Source organism: Eretmochelys imbricata, chromosome 3 (genome assembly GCF_965152235.1).
Source record: "Eretmochelys imbricata isolate rEreImb1 chromosome 3, rEreImb1.hap1, whole genome shotgun sequence".
NCBI classification, from domain to species: domain Eukaryota; kingdom Metazoa; phylum Chordata; order Testudines; family Cheloniidae; genus Eretmochelys; species Eretmochelys imbricata.
The window spans coordinates 139,985,593-140,008,846 of record NC_135574.1 but is presented as its reverse complement, the minus strand read 5'-3'; the positions used below and the strand labels follow the sequence as shown (position 1 = coordinate 140,008,846).

The 23,254-nt window shown below is 37.5% G+C and overlaps 2 protein-coding genes across 7 annotated transcripts in view; one reads left to right on the top strand and one right to left on the bottom strand.

Moving 5' to 3' along the window:
• AKT3 (AKT serine/threonine kinase 3) overlaps positions 1 to 10,193 on the top strand; it is a 256,937-nt gene extending 246,744 nt beyond the window's left edge. The window contains exons 14-15 of the mRNA XM_077811875.1: positions 4,513 to 4,615; positions 9,184 to 10,193. Of these exons, the coding sequence (XP_077668001.1) occupies positions 4,513 to 4,615; positions 9,184 to 9,269 (189 nt within the window). The 3' untranslated portion in view covers positions 9,270 to 10,193. The remainder of the gene's footprint in view (positions 1 to 4,512; positions 4,616 to 9,183) is intronic.
• A 3,688-nt stretch (positions 10,194 to 13,881) lies between these two features.
• The window catches only part of SDCCAG8 (SHH signaling and ciliogenesis regulator SDCCAG8), a 154,924-nt gene continuing 145,551 nt past the window's right edge, over positions 13,882 to 23,254 (bottom strand). For 4 of the 6 annotated variants that reach the window (XM_077813473.1, XM_077813474.1, XM_077813471.1 and 1 more), the window contains 2 exons: positions 19,907 to 20,033; positions 13,882 to 14,253 (listed from right to left, as the gene is read on the bottom strand). In XM_077813473.1, coding sequence (XP_077669599.1) covers positions 14,233 to 14,253; positions 19,907 to 20,033 — 148 coding nt within the window. In that variant the 3' untranslated portion in view covers positions 13,882 to 14,232. Of the gene's footprint in view, positions 14,254 to 19,864; positions 20,034 to 23,254 lie in introns of those variants that run through there. The other 2 variants (XM_077813469.1, XM_077813470.1) reach the window with 1 other exon arrangement.

The window sequence follows — 23,254 nt, the reverse complement described above, 5'->3', positions numbered from 1 at the left end:
GACAGCCCAGTGGTTAGGGCACCCTCCTGAGAGGTGGGAGACTCCTGTAAAAATTCTTTCTCCCTCTTTGGCAGAGAGGAGGAAATTGAATCTGGGTCTTCCACCTCCAAGGTGAGTGCTCTAACCACTGGGCTAAAAGCCTCTGGTTATCTTAGGCAGCTCCCTGCCTAGTGTGCTGGCTTTCGTGAATCATATTTTTTTGGCACATCTCTCTCCCCATTCATTGTGCAGGGAGCCGAGGTGCCTAACTTGGCTTTGTGGATCCCAGAATTGTTTCTGGATTTTCTAGGTGTGTAAAAGTTAGACACTGTGGATGGTCAGCACTAACTCATAAGCCCCTTCGTCAATCCCACCCATAGATTTTGGGTGAAAATTCTGGTTAAATTATAGATATAGGTATGCAACCAAGAGGAGGAAAACATGCTTAAAGAAACAGACCATCCAATTAGAAGTTTGTGTCATAGGATTAATGGAATTACACAGATATAACTGACAGCAGAATCTGTTCCAATTACTAAAAATGTCTGTGGCATTCTGTTATCCTTTTGTGTCTTTGTGGTGTTTATCCAGTGTATCATAGATATTTTCCTCTTACTAGCACAACTTTCAGGTTAACAGCAGTCAGTTAAAACATTCTTTGGGTGAATGAAAACATGAAAATATCTGGATTTGAAAACCGTTGGAATTCACCTGTGTGTGTGGTTGGTTGTGTGGGTTGTTTTTTTTTAATGCACCATTCATGGATTTTACTACAGTCTGAATAATTACCTCCTTTCCGGAAAAGTGTATAGAGGTGTTTAGAATTAAAGGTGAAACGCTGGCAGTTACAGGTCAAATCGGGACAGCATGCTGCTCAAAAAACAGTTCCCAAGGTGGCTAGTTAGTTACAACATAGTTACATTATCATTCTGGTTACACAGTATAGTTATGCTAGGATTATAGTCTCCATTGATTATGGTGTGAAGGGTTAGTTTTTCCTCCAACATGTGTACTGCTTATAGATCTGTGTAGCAGTAGCAAAGGATTAAATGGGATAAAATTGTTTTTTGAACTGTGTGGTAATTTAATGAGGACTGCAAAGTAACTAGTAAAGATGAGTGCTTTTGTAAATTTTATGTTATACAAAAGTCTGACAAATCACAACGGGTTTAAAAAAACATCAAGTGCAGAATAGTTTGCCAATATTTTTGCTATAGTGTTGCATTGTAGTTTTGTTCTTTGTGCTGTGGAGTAAATTGACAAGTGACTTGTTTGGTGATAATGTTTCAAAGTCGAGGTGTGAGAGAGCTAAACCCTAGCCTCAAGTGTAAATCGATTGGCTTCAATGGGACCAGGATTTGGCCTCTAATATAGGAAAGACACTAAATATAGGCTAACTTCAGATTTTAGTTTGAGTTGAAAATATGCAGATACTATTCTGTGTCTCTGATTACATTAAATAACATTATTTGGAACTTCTTATATTTTAAGTTTAACAGAGATGCCTTTTAGAAATTGACTATATTTAAAAGATGGCATACAGATCCCAGATCATTAACACACTATAGATTGAGGCTCCAAATTAAAAATGCTTCCATTTGTAAATGTTGACTCTGTTTCTCCTTCAAAAGTGGATTGTAAGATTAATACCAAAAGCAGGAAAGGGAGCTGCTGCCTTTATGTTGTGGTAGTTGCCTTCCATAGCAGTGGAAGGCAGTAGCAGTGAAAACTCTGAAACCTTGGAGCCCAAATGCAAGACTTTGCAGATAAATGGAGGAGGAACCCATTTAAAAATACATTTTAAAACCAATTTATGCCTAGACTTGTTTATCTAATCTGCTAATGATTGGGGAAGTCCGTTTTTTTAATCTCTTTAAAAAGAGAAAAGAAGTGTATTTCAGATCATCTTTAACCACTTGATAGCGGTACAAAAATCCTTTGTTTTAAACCAGTTACACTGTCATGTTAGCAATGAACATCTGAAGTAAGCAATGAACAGCTTCTAAAGTTTTTTTAGAGATTCCAGTCACACTAGTGACGTTCACTTAGTTGTTTGATTGCTTAACAGGATGATTTTACATAGTGCAGCTACAGCAAAAATGTATGTTCAAAACTGGGAACTAGGTTACCCAAGCTTTAATATCGTCTGGAACAGGACATGTTAAGGGACTTGATGCATTTAATGTAGTATGCAAGTACAATATACATGTTGTTCTGAAGCACTTATTGGGCAGATGAAATTGGCTTAGAATCATCTCAAAAAATTAAATGGATCTGAAATCCACATCCTCTAGTAAGGCATGTGCATATTAGTATTAAAGGGTGGGGTGGAAATGGAGATTGATTTTAAGAAGATTTTTAAGTTTATTTGAAGGACCTAAGATTATTATCATGGTCAGCTTTCTAAGATGTGATAGACCAAACACGTGCAAACATAATGAACACTTAGAAATGGATTATCTTCTTGACTAAAGGCAAGCAATGTTGTAAAATTCTCACACAGATTTGCTATTTTTGCTATTATTCAGCATTTAGTCAAGTTTAGAGCTGGGAGCGTGTTTACAATTTTGCTTCAAGTTTTGCTTAAAGATATAGTGAAAACTTCGTACCCTTTTTTCGGTGTGAAAATCCTACTCTTGCATTTTTCACCCCAAGGTGGTGATGCTCCAATCCTTACACATTTGTGTTGCCCCGACCTATCTTCTGTTGAAGTTCCTGATGGACCTATGATGTCTTCTGTCATCCATTGATCAGGCCAATTCCATGGCTGTGTGTAGTCTACATGCACGAACAAACCAGTAAACTGGAGCAGTTTTTTAACCATGACAGTTCTTCTTTGCACTTAAAAAATACTGTGAAAATGGCGGAAAAAATTCAGAAATGTTGTGTTCATGAGGCTGACCTAAACATGAACTGACCTTTTTGACATTTAAAATGTACTTGTTCATATTGTTTATTTTTTAGAAACAGTTCATGACAAACATGAGCCCTGTCCTGCAAAGACTTACACACAAGCTTACCTTTGCATTCTTTGAGTAGTCCTATTGACTTGATTGCAACTACTCAAAGTATAAGGTAAGCACACATGTAAGCCTTTGTAAGAGAAGTGCTCTAATGTTGGTCTTTCAGTGAATAATGAGACTCTCATCAGGGTGGATTAATTTAAGTCAAAATGATTTAAATCAGCAAGCAGGAAAGCTTGATTTTAATTGCTGATTTTAATCTTGTTTTGCATTTTTGTGCTTTTTAGTTATTTTCCTAAAGAAAGGTTGATTCTCATTGGTTGTTAACTATTAAAACATGTTCATTTGCAACTAAATCTAGTCTTTACACTAAGTCTGAAACTTCTTTTTGCTAATTAGGAGGATACACTATATCTGTACACATTTATTTAAGCAGTTATATAGCTTAATTTATATTTATTCAGATTCTTAATGTTTGCACGTACTTTAGAAAATGCTGAATAATGCATTTCTTATCTACTAGATAATTAATGTTTTACTTGTGATTTGTGTCAAGCTCCATTTGGATGGTAATTAAAATGCCTAGGACACAATTTTTAATCAGTTACATAAAACTACCTTTAATGTGCTAGATGGATAAGAGTTTATCAAAAATTATCAAAACATGCTTTGCACTTAAAACTAAAGGATTTATTAAACAAAGGAAATATTATCTGTAGTTAGTGAACTGTACTGATTGTTTTTATTTACCATGTCTTTTAAGATTTTAGAACTAGTAGATCTCGTTCTCTCACGCCTAGTTTTTATTCATAGATTGGAAAAGGAAAACAAGCTTTCCTGCCTTTTCAGCTCCCTGTCAGTTTCTAAACTTTGAATGAATTAGTGTTGGACTGATCTAGGTAAATAAACTAAAATGAAGAAAATATTCTCTCTACACCTGCAAAAGAGGATACCACTGTCAAAAGCTGGTTTGGCACATCAGCAAATTCTGGTGCCAAGTGCTTAGTAGTAACTTACATCAGTTCAGTGGTTTGACTTTCTTTAAAACTTGGCAACAAATGTGCTGCTTAATTTAAAGTGATTTTAACATATATTACACAGTGTAGGCCTTAACATAGGTTGTTATAATTTAAAAATAAAACTGTATTTAAAATTTAAAAAATATGATTAATTTTTATACACCCTAAACACCCCATTCAGAGTTTCTAGTTAATTATGTTTCTATAGTGCAATTTATCTAAGAAAAGTAATTTTGTTTTTGTGCTCCTCATCTTACTTAGTTTCTAAACTAGCATCTCTGACAGACGGAAGTCTACTTGCCTGTCATACTAGCTATCAGGGACTCAACTGTCATTCAATCCCATGATCCTCCTGTTATAAGTCTTTTGGTTTAACCACTGAGCCACATGAGATCCTTATAGAATCAGAGAAATGTAGGACTGGAAGAGACCTGAATAGGTCATCTAGTCCAGTCCAGTCCCCTGCACTCAAGGCAGGCATGTCTACTCCTAACAATGATTTGGTTGAATTCAGGTATATTAACATGACTCTTCTTGTTTATTCCCGTCAGCTTGTACCGCCTTTTAAACCTCAAGTGACATCTGAGACAGACACCAGATATTTTGATGAAGAATTTACAGCTCAGACGATTACAATAACTCCACCTGAAAAATGTAAGTAAGCCTGAAAAGCGCTGTATAACTACATTTGAGAAGATAGATTATCAGTGTGTACATATACTATAAAGACTGATATGAAATAAGTTATTCTGTTCTAATGGGCAAAGTGTTCTCACACCTTTTAGTGGAACTTAATGTGGAACCATCTAAGAACAGTTCTGTATGGCACAAGACTCTTTACAGTAAGCGTAGTGAGGTTACATATTTTAGCCCATGAGATTTCTGAACAACCTCATAATTCCATAAATTATTTAATGAGGCAAATGCCAATTTCTAAACATCTTGTTTGTTTGCTAATAAAGGCCCCAATTCAGCAAAGTACTTAAGCACATGCTCGATTTCAAGCATATATATGTATACTCCCATTGACTCCAATGAGACTATTCAGATGTTTAAAGATGGTAGGCACATACTTAAATACCTTTCTGCAGCAAGGTCAGAAAAGAGCACACATTGCCACAGAGAACAGATATCTCCTGTCTAGACAGCCTGATTTTTTTGTTTTAGATGAAATTCACTCCAGTGCAGAGGCGTCATGCTAGGCTCCACGCACAAGAGCCCTCAATGCCATTATTAATTTAATTTAAGTGGTGCATTGCACCTTGTGCAGACCCTCTGCACTTGGGCAAGTTTTACTCTTAATACACATTGCATTTACCCAGTTTATCTACATATCTATAAATCAATATTTGATCATTCTAACTTGTATTTAATAAAAAAAAGTTGTCACATGGGAAACAATATTCCAAACTCCAGTGGACAATATTTTAAATAGATTTTCTCTCTAAAGAGGTATTGGTTTTTATTACGTTTTGCATAACAAAAAAGTATGTATAGAATTATAGCATATGAAGGCAGCACACGCTATACTTAAGGTTGAGTTCCTTTAGTTTGCCCTCTCTTTTTTTTGGTGGCTTATAACTTTCTCAAACACATTCCTTTTTTAATCAGATTTTCTGGTTTGGTGTGCCAGTCTAGAAGTGGGGTTTTTTTGTTTTGTTTTGTTTTTAAGAAGTAAACTTGAACAGAACCATTTTAGCTGTTTTTGAGTTCTGCATATTTTTTAAAATAAAATAACACCCCCATCTTCTCCATGTATTTGAATGAGAATTTTTATATATGCATAACTTTAAAAAACTGATCAGATTTTGTTTGAATTTAGATCAGTTTAGAGAAAATGGGTTGAGTATTTTGAAGTGATGAACTTTACACTTGAGGAGAAATTGACTATTTTTTGTCAGGGTAAAGCAGGAGTGGTAAAGAAAGTTTGGGCATTATGAAGTGCTTCAGCTTTGAATCTAATTCTGGGCTGATCATCAGTCAGTTTCATGAATGTTTTAAGTTAAATGGCCTAGAGTTTGAGACAGTTCCAAGTTTAAGATTATCCCAGTTTTAAGACTGTACATAGTTTGAGAGAGCCCTGCATTTTAAACTGCTTTAGTTTTAACTCATATGAAATCAATTGAATTGGATATAGTGTACTTAGATTTTTCAGAAAGCCTTTGACAGGGTCCCTCATCAAAGGCTCTTAAGCAAGGTAAGTTGTCATGGGATAACAGGGAAGGTCGTCTCATGGATTGGTAACTGGTTAAAAGATAGGAAACAAAGGGTAGAAACAAATGGTCAGTTTTCAGAATGGAGAGAGGTAAATCGTGGTGTCTCCCAGGGGTCTGTACTGGGCCCAGTCCTATTCAATATATTTATAAATGATCTGGAAAAAGGGGTAAACAGTGAGGTGGCAAAATTTGTAGATGATACAAAATTGCTCAAGGTAGTTAAGTCTCAGGCAGACTGTGAAGAGCTACAAAAGGATCTCTCAAAACTGGGTGACTGGGCAACAAAATGGCAGATTCTGAAATTCAATGTTGATAAATGCAAAGTAATGCACATTGGAAAATTTAATCCCAACTATACATATAAAATGGTAGGGTCTAAATTGGTTACCACCACTCAAGAAAGAGATCTTGGAATCATTGTGGATAGTTCTCTGAAAACATCCACTCAATGTCCAGCATCAGTCAAAAAAGCAAACAGAATGTTGGGAATCGTTAAGAAAGGGATAGATAATAAGACCGAAAATATCATATTGCCTCTATATAAATCCATGGTATGCCCACATCTTGAATACTACGTGCAGATTTGGTCACCCCATCTCAAAAAAAGATATTATAATAAGAAAAGGTTCAGAAAAGGGCAACAAAAATTATTAGGGGTATAGAACGGCTGCCATATGAGGAGAGATTAATAAGATTGGGACGTTTCAGCTTGGAAAAGAGACAACTAAAGGATATGATAGAGATCTATAAAACCATGACTGGTGTGGAGAAAGTAAGTAAGGAAGTGTTATTTACTCCTTCTCATAACACAAGAACTAGGGGTCACCAAATGAAATTAACATGCAGCAGGTTTAAAACAAAAGGAGTTGTATTTTCCACACAACGCACAATCTGTGGAACTCTTTGCCAGAGGATGTTGTGAAGGCCAAGACTATAACAGGGTTCAAAAAAGAACTAGGTAAGTTCATGAAGGATAGGTCCATCAATGGCTATTAGCCAAGATGGACAGGGATGGTGTCCATAGTCTCTGTTTGCCAGAAGTTGGGAATGGGTGACAGGAGATCACTTGATAATTGCCTGTTCTGTTCATTCCCTCTGAGGCACCTGGCATTGGCCACTGTCGGAAGACAGGATACTGGTTTAGATGGACATTTGGTCTGATCTAATGTGGCCATCCTTATGAGTGATCCTCCCCTAGCTGGTTAAATCAGCTTTAGGGATAGATTACATCTTGGTGTGGCATGAAGTGACTGCCCTGAACTAAAGAATCTGAGCCTGTACTTTAAAACTACAGTAACTCCTCACTTAAAGTCATCCCAGTTAATGTTGATTTGTTGTTATGTTGCTGATCAATTAAGGAACATGCTCATTTAAAGTTGTGCAGTGCTCCCTTATAACATTGTTTGGCAGCCGCCTGCTTTGTCCACTGCTTGCAGAAAGAGCAGCCGTGGGGGCTTGGAACCAGGATGGACCAGCAGCCCCCCATCGATTCCCTGTGCGGCAGCTGCCCAGCAAGCTATCAATTGCCAGCAGTTCTGCTGTCCCTCTCCCCACTGCCCTGTGCAGCCTCCTGCCAATATCAGGGTGTCCCCTCCCCCTGCTCCTGTACCTTATCTCCAGAAAGTGGGGGGGAAGACATGACAGGGAGCTTGCTGGCAGCAGCTGCTGTCTCAACTTGCTGATCTGCTTAAAAAGGCAATGTACTTAGAGTGCGGTCAGCGTACTTAAAGGGGCAATGCATATCTCTCTCTGCCATGCTGTCTCCCCTCCCTCCATTCCTGCTACCTTGTAGAGTGTGAGGCTACATTAACAACAATGTGTTAACCCTGGAGGACTCAGCCGAGTGCTAGGTCATTATTTAGCAGTAAGGCATTCCCTGGGAAATATCCCACCCTCTGACTTTACCACCTCAACCAAGCTTCACAATCATCATTGCTGTGTACAGTATTAAATTGTTTGTTTAAAACTTACACTGTGTATATCTGTGTATATACATATATATAAAATACAATGTTTTTCAGTAACATAACTACAACGTTAAGCAAGAAGTTACTGTACAACTGTTAGTTTAAGAACCATTTTTCTTCACACTTGGCCTATTTTGTGGATCTCATTGAAATTTAAAAATCAGACTGATTATTTTAAATACATCTAACTTTTATGTTAAGTATGGTGATATAAAAAAAGTATATATTGTGCTAGTTTAAACTTAAATGTAAAAGGAGACCATATTTGAAAGCATAAGCACAATGGGGCAGAATTAAGTATTGATTGTTACTTCCACATGTACTCACTTTTGAGAACTTGATTACTCAAAGTTGTATTAATTTTAGATTCTTTGCCTGGAATATATGGAGACATAAGTATGTCATTGAGGAGAACAGTTTCAATTGGAGTCTCTAAAGATAGGTTTTTTTAATGTATATAATTTAAGAATTTAGTGTGCATTCCAGGAAATATTGCAAAGCTAAATGTAACTGTTTTCCAATTTTTTTTAAAAAAATACTATGTGCAACTTGTATGCAGTGGTCACTCTTTAAACATTTTTTCCATTTTGAGATTATTACATGTTCTAGCAGCAGTCTCCATTTTAACAAAAGCAAATCTTTCAAAATAGAAGAATCTTTAAATTTGATCACTGTAAAAATATAGTTCCCTGATCAATTTTGAGAAATAGTTTGCTCCCTAAGACAATAGAGCAGTTTTCTCCTGAAGACAGCAGAGAGTTTTCTTCCCCAGCTTTTCATCACCTATATTGACTGGTCTCTAACTGGCACATGTTGACTGTTGTAGACAGTTGCAAAGGTGATTGGAATTTGCAGGTGCTATTCTGAAGTAATACATACATATATAAAAGAAATAAACTATAAATATATACTTATCTGGTTTTACTTAAATTCGACCCGTTTTATACAACAGTCACTGAAATGTTATTTAACAGACAATTAAAAAATAAAATAATTTTGTGGTGAATAAATTAAAACATTGAGCTTTCCCCTCCCACAGATGATGAGGATGGTATGGACTGCATGGACAATGAGAGGCGGCCACATTTCCCTCAGTTTTCCTACTCTGCAAGCGGACGAGAATAACTTTTTTTTTTGTTTGTTCTTCTGCTTCACTGTCATCTTAGGTTTATCACTGAAAACGATTCATGAACATCACCACCAGTACTAGCCATTAAGATTGCAGGGGCACTTTCAGAGGTCATTCAAAATTGAAAAGTTCCCTCCCTCTCCAACAGGCCTTTTTGTTTTTTGCATGAAATTTTGTATCAGTCTGTCTCCTCCTGTTGCTGCTCCCCCGTCTCAGTATAATAGCAACGTCAAGAAGTAATTTTGAAATCTTTTGAAATCAGATGACTTAAATCCTCCATTGTATACAGTGGGGGCTAAATGAAACATGTGGGTTCCCGATGCATTTTCTCATTTCTTCTAGAAGACAAATCAGAATTGTAATTAGTCTAAAAGGATGAGTTTATAATGTTTTCTTGCATCTGTTTGTGCTGGTCAGAACAAGGAAAGGTAGGGGGTGGTGATGTAAATATGCAAGGTTTTTGTTAGGCATATCATTACTTGAAGCAGGTCTATGTCATTAACATCTGGCTGGAACGTGTTTGGGAAACATTTTAATTACTGTTGGATTCTACAGAAGAAGCAGAAGGGCTGGGCTCACCCAGCCTGCCACTTAGACTTCCAGATTCATGTGCAATCATGGAGAATTGAACATTCTACATGCAAGAAACGAAGGCATAAAAGCAGCATTTAAAGTTGTTTAAAGGTCTTATAATTTGCACCAGATAACATCTTTCTCATGCTTTTCTCTGTCTTTCTTGATATACATCACCTCTGATGGCTGAAGAATGTAGACAGGCATAATGGTATTGCTTTTCACCAAAATTTGTGCACCAAGGTAAACAGGTGTTTGCCATATTTGTTTTTATTTTGAGTTTGTGAATTAGCTTTTCTCCAGGTGTTTAACTCTGAATATATATATATATATTTTTTGTTATACTGCGGTAGTATTTATTTTTAGTGATAAGGATTGTATGCGTCAGGTTTGCAAATGCTGCTACATCTTAGAACAGGCTTATAGCAGTTTATTTTGTAATATATGGAAGGACTGTACAAGCTGAAGAGAATAACGCACTTTTTCTCCCATGTGGAAATTTTAACAAGGCTCTGAAATTGTACATATTACTTAGAATTGGGCTTTTGTGGATGAAATACTGTCATATAATTCTTTGGTGCTGTAGATGAGGACATTCCAACTCCATGTGCCAAGAGGTCAAAAATGCTATGTCTGTGCTCCACTAAAGATTAAACTAATATAAAAGCCTGGCAGCACAATAGAAATTTTTGGTTTTATATGGAGAAAATGCAGTGAAACAATTGAAACCCCAATGATTACAAGAAAAGCACTTTATTATAATTCTGCAAACAGTAGATTGATGGTAACATTTGACCTGAACCAAGTAGGTAAAGAAACCCAGCATGTGAAGTATGACAATAACTGACTGACTGAATTTAAACCATCATGGGTAAACACCGCACTGAAAGGAAAATGTTGTCTTTCCATTTCTGAAGATCTGTATTAAGCAGGATGTGTGCACAAATCTTAGCTCTGGTCTTCTTTAAAGATCATTTGAATAATAAACCTTTTGGTGCTAGGAGTTGGGATATTCCAAAGTTGCCAGGAAGTGCAGTAAGGGTGAGTATGTGCCCTTGCTAATGACATCAGAAAATCCTGGGATTATTATTGAAGTACCTTGTTAGCTCCCATGTAGAATGTGATATCTTAGAGTATTATTGATAGCATTGTATCACTTAGTAAATGACTTTTGAAAGAAGAAATGTTCATATGCAGATGCCTTATCCTCTTGACATTTAAAGTTTAGCTATCTTAGCATGAAGATCACTGCTGGCAGTGGATGTGCTGAGGTGGTCAAGGGGTAGATGGGCATTTTAGCAAGGCAGCTAAGACAGACTCATTCAGATAATTTTTCATGTTTCTACCTAAGCAAAGTTTTATCTTTAATAATCAACAGATAAGAGGTGTATCTTTGTGTATGCTCTAACCACATATGATCTCACCCTATCACGTTATAACACTACTCATCTTTAGAGAATGGCACTTCAGAGGGAAAGGCGCACAGTCAATACATCATAGGTCTATTCTGCACCTTTTTGTAAAAATTTCTACACTGAAATAGTGATGATTTAAACCAACTAAATAGTAAATAGAACATTGACTAGTTCTCTAGAAATGCCTCATAAATGCAAACTAAAACTGTGTTGTTTAAAAATCTCCAGTATATGTCTCCATTTTCCTCTTTTTCAGTTTGTGTTAGCAATAAATACCTTGTGCATTTCCTGAAGTTTAATGAGAAGCCAGGGTTGTGCTTCGGGCTGATGGTTCCTCATGTGTAGGACAGGCCCTGTGGCTAGATCATTATTGCTTATGTAGTTTGCAGTAAATATCAATTATTTGAAAACTTTAAGACTTCACTCTGAATTGCATAACCTGTCTCCACAATTACCTTTTATCAAGTTTATTACAGACACAGTTAATATTAACTGAATGCTGCCTGGAGTTTGGGAATTCCTGACTTCTGCTACCAATGTTCGAAATAGACAAAAGAGAAATCTCAAAGCTGTGCTGAAAGAGATGGCTGAAGCATCTCTCTCTTCTGCTTGTCCTCAGCTGTAGTTTGGATTGGGACAGCAGTCAGTAGCTGGTACCTTGAGCCTTCCAATCATAGTACATTTCAGACTTTGACTCCAGCTTGTACTGACTTCCATGACATACTGTATGCCCTCTTATACTGCAGCCATCTTTGAGGAAATGTGTCATTTCTGTTTGGATTTTGGCAGTTTTGCACACAGCTTTGCTTTCCACACTAATCCAATACATTCCTGTTGCTAAAGGAACATTTATTCCAGTATTGTTTTACATTTTTCTTTTGACATGTCATGTCATCTTTATTTGTGGCTTCTTAAAGCTGACTGTTCTTGCAGGGGCCATGAGCTTCTCCTAGAGTACAAAAGTAAGGTCCTTCCTTACTAACTGCAGGGTCTATGTTACACCTCAATGTACACACTTTGCTGCTACTGTTTGTACTGTCTACAGTAGAATTTCCTTATCTTGCTCCTGGTAGTGCATTACAGGCAAGCATGAAATGTAAAGTATTTATTTAAATAAAAAAACCCTCTAAATTGGTAATTGAATTACCTCCCTGTAGCTTTAGAGTTTGACATTTCTTGATCTTGCTCGTTCTTTCATTAGATACTTGCAAGATCTAGTCATGTGGTTAAGGATATTAAGCAGACAACTATGAACCCAAGAAACCGTATAACTGTTGGTCATACTTAAACTGTTTATTTCCTTAAGTATATGACCCACAAGGATGTGAAATAACTACAAGAAACTGTTTTTGTACACTGTACATCCTTAGTATTTTTACACGTATATGATAGGGATGCACATTATTTTCCTTCGTACAGACAGCTTAAATAAAGCACTATGTCAATCTGCTACTTCTGTGTTTATTAATGCTGCTTTTCTTCTGAAGTTTTGTAAATACATATGTTGAAGTTTGCTGCAAATGAAGTACTTTTTATATCGGATATTAAATATATGTAGGATAAAATTCCTAGCTTGTGCCATATACAGTGGTGAAAATCTGCTTGCTTTAGTTTTTCACTGTATTGCAAATCACATATATCTCAAGTGTGTGAGTTAGTTTAAACATTATTGATCATGACATCTAGTACTTTATTATTATTTTTTTTTTAATTTCAGGAAGATCATCCAGTTTTGAAATCCGAATGGCCCTCACCTAGTTTTTTATAAAATATGTACATCATGATTTCCTTTTTTTTATCATGCATGTAATCTGATGGCCAATGTACCTCGCTGTACAGTCTCATTGATAGAATATACCACCTTTAATTTGACACCTTTCAAATACAATTTGAAATCCAATTTCTGTCACTTAAAGTCAACATCTACTCCTGAAAAAAGCACTAAGCTTCTTACGACTGAGCTAAATGTAGCAATGGTTTTACTAGTTGTATTTAAATAACATGTATGTTACTCTAAAGGCTTTGAATTAGTTTGGATTCCTTTAGTCACCTAATGATTACATAGGCCTTTCTCTTTACTGAAGCATAGATCACTACAGAGTATACTTTAAAGAAGTTTCAGGCTGTGATCAGATTCGTACAGGATGCTACCACCATGTGGGTTGAAGTGAATTTCACTTACCTTACTTCCGCAGTTCTCTTGAATATAGACTGCTGTTCCAACTTTATGCAGGTGATGTGAATTTTAATCTTTAGAGAGAGATGCACCATGAAAGTGTTTGTTCTGTAAGTACTTATTTATTAAGGTATGTTAGCGTTTTAATCACCTAGGAAAGAATTTATCTGGTCCGTGAAAGCTAATTTTTTAAAATTTTGATTTGAGTGCTAACCAAGACCTCATGCAAATTACTTCATATTATAAAACACTTAGCATTAGACTAGAACTAAATTGAAGAAATCTTGTACAAGGCTGTTTAAAGGGAAAAGTTTCCCGTTAGCTACATATCTTGAAAACTTCCTTCCCCTTATTACTAAAGGAGACCAGCATATATAAGGTGTTATATGCCAAAAGATAACTGCACAGCTTCCCCATAAATTCAAAATGAGACACACACACAAAAAAAATCAAGGTAAGTTTATTGGTATTTACATATGTAACAAGACACACATGCTGGAATAAGTTACAAAATACATTTAAAATATTTTCTTAAAATTACACAAACTAAATATTAAATCCATCCTGTGCACCTGCTATTTTAACTTGATCTTGAGCCTAACCACTTCACAGGAAGCACTTGGGAAAACTCACATGCTGGAAGTCTTATTTCAAACTTTGGAAAGCTGTTTGCATTCAAAAAGGTTTAATGATTTAAATGCAACGTGTGAAACAGCTAAAGTAAATCAACTGAACTGAACCAGCAAGAGCTTTCTTTCATTTGAAAAATTGCTTTGGGTCAGCTTCAACCAGCATTCAGACTGGTATACAGGGTAACTGAAAGATAAAAATAAAATATGGGATTATAAATAACTTGTGTTGCATAGTTACTTGCATTTCTAATTTGTTTGTAACTCTTCTTCCTGTGCTTAAGTTCTCAGAAATGAAGTTCATCAGTTGTTACGAATGTGGTAATGCTATGTAAACAAATTTTCAAAGTTAAACTTCCTGTGGACCTGCTGTCCTTGGCTTTTTTCAAGATCAAAAATCTTACAGGTAGTAAGAACAGAGCCATCTGATCCCTGAAAAACAAGATCTCCAGGAGCTCTAGTCATTGTTCATGTTTACCAGTAAGTAAGAGCTCTTGTTTTAGGGCACGTCTAAGGTGCTGCCCCTTCTCCTTTCCAGGAAAAAGGTGGCAGGTTTGTGCCAGAGACTATTTACTGTGAATTGTTCAGACTGTAGATAGTGTGGGCTGCTGTATCAAAACAGGAAGCTGCTTCTGTTCTGTTAAGAAACCTCTGGTGGGAAGACTAATTTGCAACTTTTCTGCTCTTCATAGCTATTGTGTGTATGTAAACACTTGCATTTCGCTATCCCAGCTCAAATACTGTTCACTGGACCATCATTAACTATCTAGAATGAAACTCTGAATAAGATGTTTCATGTAAATTGAGAAAAAGGCCATTTAAATTTCTAATGTTCTTACAGCTATTCTATCTTTAGATGACTGAAGCTTTTATTGAAATGTATAAGGTAAGTAGGACTTGAGTTGCTCCTAGAATTCAGAGGGCACTGGATTAAGCAAGGAGAATTCTGCTATGTAACAAGACGTGGCCCATTTAGGGAAGCCAATAATCTGGTAAACAAGCAGTCTATTAAGGCAGTTGAGGGGAGAGAATAGTGTATGCGCCCCTCAATACAGTACCAGGAACTATGTCAAAGAGGGGTCTATCGCAATCAAACTGTTTATATACTGTATATTATTAAACCTTTATATAGCATAACTCGGGTGGGAGCAAAACAGATTCTCTCTCTGATAGTTGGGTATGGAGGAAGCTCAGCATTATTGCTCGCTCTCCTGATTTGGGAGCAACAGGAGTTCAGAGCAGAAGCCAGACTTTCAAAAGTGGGAGCTGAAATGCCATGATTAGGTACCTACTTTAATGGCCTTTCATAAGTACTCAGCACTTTTTGAAATCCGGCCACTTAGGTAGGTTGTAAATAGGGCCTTTGGACCCTAATCTTGGGTGCCTTGTTTTGAAGCAGTTTATTTCTAAAAAAATATGGTATAGTTCAAACAGAAATTACGGGCTGCGGTTCTATAGTTTGTTATATCCAGGGCTTTGGAGCAGAAGCACAGAGCAGCTCCGGAGCAGTGGAGCTGGAGCAGAACCAGAGCACAGCTCCAAAGCCCTGGTTATATCAGATCAGATTATCATAATCGTCCCTTCTGGCCTTAAATCTGTCAATGACGATCATGGCCTGCAAGCATCTTAAACAGTGGGTGGTATACCAAGCAATTGACCATATTTAACCCATTTGCAGCTATGAGAGAGACAAGTGCAAAGAACATGCTTTGAGTTTCATGAGAGGAAGAAATAGATTCCGATCAGAAAAGGGAAATTAGAAGGTCCGTTGCTAATTACATTCAACCTGTGTTAGACAGAGGGGATTGAGGATTTAAAATTCTCGGGTGGGCTGTGGGACAAATATTTTCAAAATGATTATTTCTAACTCAAAACTCCCAGAACCTTCATTACAACTTTGTGAGCAAATAAAATAATACGGTGACACCTTCAGTCATAAGGCAACAGCTAATATTATTTGTGACCACTTTCTCCAGAAATTAAAACCTCTTTTCACTTGTGATAGTACCAATCAGGTGTTTAACATGTTGTAGAAAGTGCTAAGAGCCCTCAAGTCCTGTTCCTTGTGGTAGCTGAAAAACTGGCAGGACTGGCCTTTTTGTTAAATTGGTAAAATCACAAGAACTTGTCCAGCAAATGTAAGAACATTTTGGCTGAAAAGATTTTCAGAACAGTCTAGATGCTTTTGTGGCCCTTGAATGCTAAGAATAAAGGGAATACTAACATGGGGTTAGAGTGTAATAGAATTAACTTGTCTCTTAAGGCAAATACCAAATACAGATGCTAAATGTACTATTCAGTTTTTGTTTTCCCCACTCGTGTAACTGCATTAAAATGTTGGATTGAATTTTCAGCACAAAAAGTAGTGTGTACGTGGGAATATGAATACCTGTAGCTTGGACAGCGTGGTCACACTGGTACCAATAATGCAAAGGGTGAGATGATTTCCATGTCAAATTACATGTAAACTAAGGCTGTCAAGTGATTAAAAAAATTAATGATTAATTGTGCTGTTAATAGAATACCATTTATTTAAATATTTGAAAATGTAGAAAACATCCAAAAAATATATTGATTTCAATTACACCGAATACCTACAGTGCTCACTTTATATTTATTACAAATATTTGCACTGTAAAAACGAAATAGTATTTTTCAATTCACTTCATACAAGTACTGTAGTGCAATCTCTTTATTGTGAAAGTTGAATTTACAAATGTAGAATTATGTACCAAAAAACCCTGCATTCAAAAACAAAACAATGTCTGAGTGATTGGCCTTGTAGGCTCTAAAATGTTACAAACAGGTTTGTTTAAGTTCGCAGAAGATAATGCTACCTGCTTCTTGTTTACGTCACCTGAAAGTGAGAACAGGTGTTCTCATGGCACTGTTGTAGCTGGCATTGCAAGATATTTGCATGTCAGATGCACTAAAGATTCATATGTCCCTTGATGCTTCACCCACCGTTCCAGAAGACGTGTCCATGCTGATGATGGATTCTGCATGATAACAATCCAAAGCAGTGCAGACCAACTCATGTTCACTTTAATCATCTGAGGCAGATGCCACCAGGAGAAGGTTGATTTTCTTTTTTGGTGTTTCAGGTTCTGTAGTTTCCACATCAGTGTTGCTCTTTTAAAATGTCTGAAAGCATGCTCCACACCTCATCCCTCTCAGATTTTGGAAGGCACTTCAGATTCTTAAATCAAGTGCTGTAATTATCTTTTTAGAAATCTCACATTGGTCTCTTCTTTGCATTTTGTCACATTTGCAGTGAAAGTGTTCTTAAAACGAACACCACGTGCTGGATCATCATCAGACTGCTACAACATGAAATATATATGGCAGAATGCAGGTAAAAAAGAGCAGGAGACATACCATTCTCCCCCAAGGAGTTTAGTCACAAATTTAATTAACACTTTTTTTTTTTAACAAGCATCATAAGCATGGAAACATGTCCTCTGGAATAGTGGCTGGAGCATGAACAGGCATATGAATGATTAGCATATCTGGCACGTAAGTACCTTGCAATGCCAGCTACAAAAGTGCCATGCAAATGTCCGGTCTCACTTTCTGGTAATTGTACATTGTAAATTAAAGGAGGGCAGCATTATCTCCTGTAAATGTAAACAAACTTGTTTCTCTTAGTGATTAGCTGAACAAGAAGTAGGACTGAGTGGACTTGTCGGCTTGAAAGTTTTACATTGTTTTGTTTTTGCATGCAGTCATGTAACCAAAAAAACCTACATTTGAAATTGCACTTTAGTACTTGTATGAGGTGAACTGAAAAATACTATTATCATTTTTATGGTACAAATAAGATGAGCACTGTGCAGTTTGTATTCTGTGTTGTATCTGAAATTGATATTTGAAAATCAAAAAATATTAAGTTTCAATTGATGTTCTGTTTAACAGTGCAATTAATTTTTTTAATCCTGATTAATTTGAGTTACTCATGTGACGTTAACTGTGATTGACAGCCCTAATGTAAACCTGTTCTTTGTTTTCAGATATCTTCTCCTATTCATTTCAATATTAAATGCAGCAATTGCTACAATTTTGAAGAAAAAAGCAGTTTGTTATAGGATCACATATAGATTTGAATAATCATCATAGGGAGCAGCCTTCAATCCTCATGTCAGACCAGAAGACAAATGTCTTATTCCCTACCTAAAACCTTATCTATGTAAAAATCTGCATTAAAGTTTTAGTGACTAGTCCTCATTTCTCCTATCCATCCAGGTTCCTACCTTGTCCCCATCAGCATCCATGTCTGAGCTTCATGGCTCTATTTGGATAAGTGACATTTCAGTTGCACATATTCAAATTTGCAAATAAAACATGCAACAATAAATTTAGCTCAAAGAGCACTGTGCACAATTTAAAAAATCAGGCCAGACTGCTAAGTGTTGGTGGTAAAAAGCCTTGACTGCAGCCCACGGTCCCTGTTTTAACAAATGCATCCTTTACAACTGTAAAGCCGACTTTCAGTGGTAACAATATTCAATTTAGTTAGCAGCACATCTAGAAGGTGGGCAGCAGTACACAACCATGACTATCTGATTTAACTGAAAATCTGCCACATCTCAGAGTCCTTAATGCAACATTCTTCAGCTTCTAAAGAGCTTAAACATGGAACACAGTGATTGCCATGACATTTGCCCACAGATACCATAAACAAGTAAATGGGAGGTAACACAGTTTTTATTCTAGACATAGGGAAAATTGGTAACTTGGGTACTCTAGGCAGCATTAAAAAGACCACTTTTCCCTGTAGTCACTATGATGTGTTTTTTATTTAGTTCTAGGTTAAAGCATCCTGATATTTGCCATGCATACTCTTAATCATGCTGCTGTTCACCAAAAAGTAGTTTAGCATTAAACATTGATTCTCCTTTCACACTGCAGTTTGGTACTACAAATTCCTATATTGGTCCCGTTCACATTAATGAGAGTCCAAATTTCATGTATGAACCCAGAAACTTGCTTTGTTCATGAGCCAGATGGCTTGGTATCACAGTGATACGGTCGAATCAGTTAATTTACTTAGTCACAGAAACAAAGGCTTAATTATGTGCTAGATTTGGAGACTGTTTAATTCAGCAGTTCAGTTACAGTTTAAAAAGTCATGATTCTCTTCCTCCTTTCCAAAGTAGTGAATGATTAAAGGGGCAGCATCCAACTTAAAAATCAGTGTCTGAAAAATGTTACTTTTAACAGTAGCTTGCAGACTGCCCCCCTATAGAAGCAAGGCCTTAACTCTGCCACTTCTTGTGGTAGGGTGGACTGCTGTGCCCATACAGATCCCCACTGAGAGTTCCCTGGTTCCTCTGTACAGTCGGTTTGGGTGGGGTTTTTGCATTGCGACAAGGGAGGCAAAAACTTTTTTAAAACAGGGAAATGAGATTGCAAAACCACAACCAGAGGGTGAGGGACTCAGTGGCAGGTGTAGCACCCTAAAACTACAGTTTTCAAAATGATTACATTTCAATACTACATGCTAATGCTGTTAAAGAATTTTCTGTTGCCTACTATATCATCTGACATGAAGGATGAAACAAAGATTTCTGATAGGAGTTACTGGCACAAATGGTATTGGTTCTGCTTAGATGCACCTCACAGTATTTTCTTAATTTAGTGTAGGTTTAATTAGGGTGTGGGTACAACTGCCCTGCCATCCCTCTGGATCAACGAGTTATTTCTGGACTCTGAAGATTATGCATCAAGAAAGAAAGCCACCTTAAAACAAGATTGTTTAGCAAAGTCTTTATCATTCTTGATGGCTGCAGAATATTTCCCTAGGATTTTCTTTTCTCTTGTTCCCAGTATTGGCATGGTACCTGTGTTCGCAGGAACTGCACCTCCTCTGTTAGCATCTGCCTCTCTCTGAAGAGCTGATTCTGTTTGTTGAGTAACTCCACTAGCTGCTGGGCAGTGGTTTGGCAATGCTTGTCAAGCTGGTGTAACCTGGATAAAACAGATGAAAGGATACAGCAGGGCTCTGGAATTTACCACAAGGGCTTTGATGTGAACCCCCAAGAGTACAGTGTATATATGGCAATAGAGCTCAGCTTGGCCATCATGTTGGAGTCAACTGTTCTTTAAAGGGTATTTAATACAGTTCATCCCCATCCCTTAAAATAGGAGCATTTTAAAAATGTTTTCACTTTTAAATTAAAAGCGTAAGGGCTAATAAATTAGTTTTTCCATTAAGTGACATCAATTAAAAAACAGAACCCATGTTCTAGTATATGTATTTCAGAATTGCATACATCACATTCCTGTCCTACAGGAAAAGGAGTCATAGAATATCGGGGTTGGAAGGGACCTCAGGAGGTCATCCAGTCCAACCCCCTGCTCAAAGCAGAACCAATCCCCAATTTTTGCCCCAGATCCCTAAATGGCCCCCTTAAGGATTAAACTCACAACCTTGGCTTTAAGCAGGCCAATGCTCAAAGCACTGAGCTATCCCTCCCCACCCGAGTCAAGGGGATAGTACAGTTCCCAGGGCTTCTGCCTTTGGAATGCAACAGAATCAGCATCGCTGCAAACTTCCTACATCAACACTCATACAGACAGCTAATAAAATCCAAGTTCACCAGTTGTGTGATACCATATCAAACCCCACGTGGGCATATTGCTTTATACAACATCCCAACACTCCTCACAGGAAGCAACATTCATTTAGCTTCTCCAATATGCCTGGTCTTAACTCAGAGGGGGTGAAGAGATGTTTTGAAACTGGTCAAGGAACTTTGACTACAGGGACCGGGATTCCCAGGGGAAGGGTGTAAACAGGGAGTAAATGAGATGGTGAATAAGACTGAAAACACGAACGCCTGGCCTGTAATTAGGGTTGGAAGGATTAGATTTTTGTTGGTAAACGTTGGTTTCACCACATACACACAAATGGAAGAAAAAAATTCAGTTGCTGATAACTGACATTTAGAGATCAGCAACGTATGAAAAATGCTGCTTCGGAACTTGGGAGTTTGATTTAAGGGTATTTATATTTTGACCTGCGATTGTATTGTAAAGGAGATCTAGCTTTAACTTGTTGAATTGCAGTGTTTTTAAATCTCATTAAATAGTAACTATTAACCCCCCATAATTTCCTGCAACTGTAAAAATCTAAAAAAAATCTTAATACATTATCTGAAATTATAAAAAATAATTGAATTCTGCCAAGCATATCGATAATAGAAATAACAAGTACCCAATTTACAGCCAAGGCCCCCACCAGGGCGGGTGCACCAGTGGGTAAGCACAGCAGTAGACAGGCCTCAGGAACTTTTACCACTGTGTCACGAAAAACCCAGTAAGTCCTCTAGCTCTACATCCGATGAAGTGAGCTGTAGCTCACGAAAGCTTATGCTCCAATAAATTGGCTAGTCGCTAAGGTGCCACAAGTACTCCTTTTCTTTTAGCTCTACACTGCTAGTCTATCCCTCAGGGCTCCTGTAAGTGCCCTTTTCAGGGAAAAGTGAAAAAGGAAAAATCTGCCATTTCCTTCAGTAAGGAAAGTAAAAAAGCAAACAAGCTGTAAGCTGTATTTAAACAAATGCACCTCACTTGCTCAAGTTCATGGATACTTTCCTGTTGTAGTGTTCGGTAAGTTTTATGATGAACTATGAAAACAAAAAAAATCCTCAATAAAATCCTCACTCTAAATAACAAAGCAGATGACTAGAAGGGGATTATTATTTGCATTGCCTCGGCATCCAAAGGTCTGAATCAGAAAGGGGGCATTCCTGTGCTAGGTGCTGTATTAGGAGAAGATAGTCACTGTACAAAATGAATATCAGGAGGGAACAAGTTCTATACAGGGCCACAACAACCAAGGTAGCATCATCTGCGTACGTAAGGTGTGCTATCTGAGAAATGAAAGCAGTCACCGTACGGCTCAACACTAAAGTCTTGAGTACAGCCAGAGCATATGCTATTGGAAGTGTTACATCTGCATTTACCTGACCAAAATAATGCACGCAGAGCTTTCAAGTTGAGGTTAGACACTCAGAACCTATGCTCATGAAACATACAACTACTGTAGTATTCTGCATAGGAGCACTAGTGCCGCATACAAACAGATCCTCAGATAACCTGAAGAGCTCATATCATAGAATATCACGGTTGGAAGGGACCTCAGGAGGTCATCTAGTCCAATATCCATTACTGTACTCGTGCTTGCAGGTTGGGTGGGTGCTGTGTGTTTGTTTTTTGTTCGAAGGAAACCGTAAATGGACTCCTTTGTCATATGTGTTTACATTTATCATCTGGGTGCCATTAACAACGGAACCCTTCCTTGGGTAGCACTAGAGTGAAATACTGTGGTATCTCAGATGCCCCTGCAGTAACTGGGAGTAAATGCTGACCTTCCAACTGGGGTCATTGCAAGTACAGTGTCTATTAACACCCAACATAAGAATGACCCTACTGGGTCAGACCAAATGTCCATCTAGCCCAGTATCCTGTCTTCCAACAGTGCCCCAGAGGGAATGAACAGAACAGGTAATCATCAAGTGATCCCTCCCCTGCCGCTCATTCCCACCTTCTGACAAACAGAGGCTAAGGATACCATTCCTGCCAACCTGGCTAATAGCCATTGATGAATGTATCCTCCATGAATTTAACCAGTTCTTTTTTGAACCCTATTATAGTCTTGGATTTCACAACATCCTCTGGTGAGGAGTTCCACAGGTTGACTGTGCGTTGTGTGAAGAAATACTTCCTTCCCCGCCCTAAACAATCAGCACTTCTGACAAACCCTACAAAAACAACCCCTTACCAGACTGCATAGAAGGAGAAAACACAATTTTGTAAGGAAACAGATCTACATGCCCAGCTTTTAAAAGATCATAAGACATTTATTTTTTAATTAATGACATCTTGGCAGTTCCTTGATGATCAAATGAGTTGGGGGGAAAATACTGACAGAGATGTTGCAGAGATGGGCCTGACCCAACACCCTAAAGCCAAGCACCCCATAACACTGGGGGAGCTTGGAACCAGACTAGAACAGGAGAGCTGACCCCACCTTAGGATAGGCTGAACCAAAACCCTGGAAAGAATCACCATCAAATTTAGATGAAGTTTAGTGGGTAGGGCCATGGATTCAAACTGTGTGGCTTAGGTCTTTTAATACCAAGTTCTTCAAGGTAGGGTGATTGTTGCTAAGGGACTGATATTTA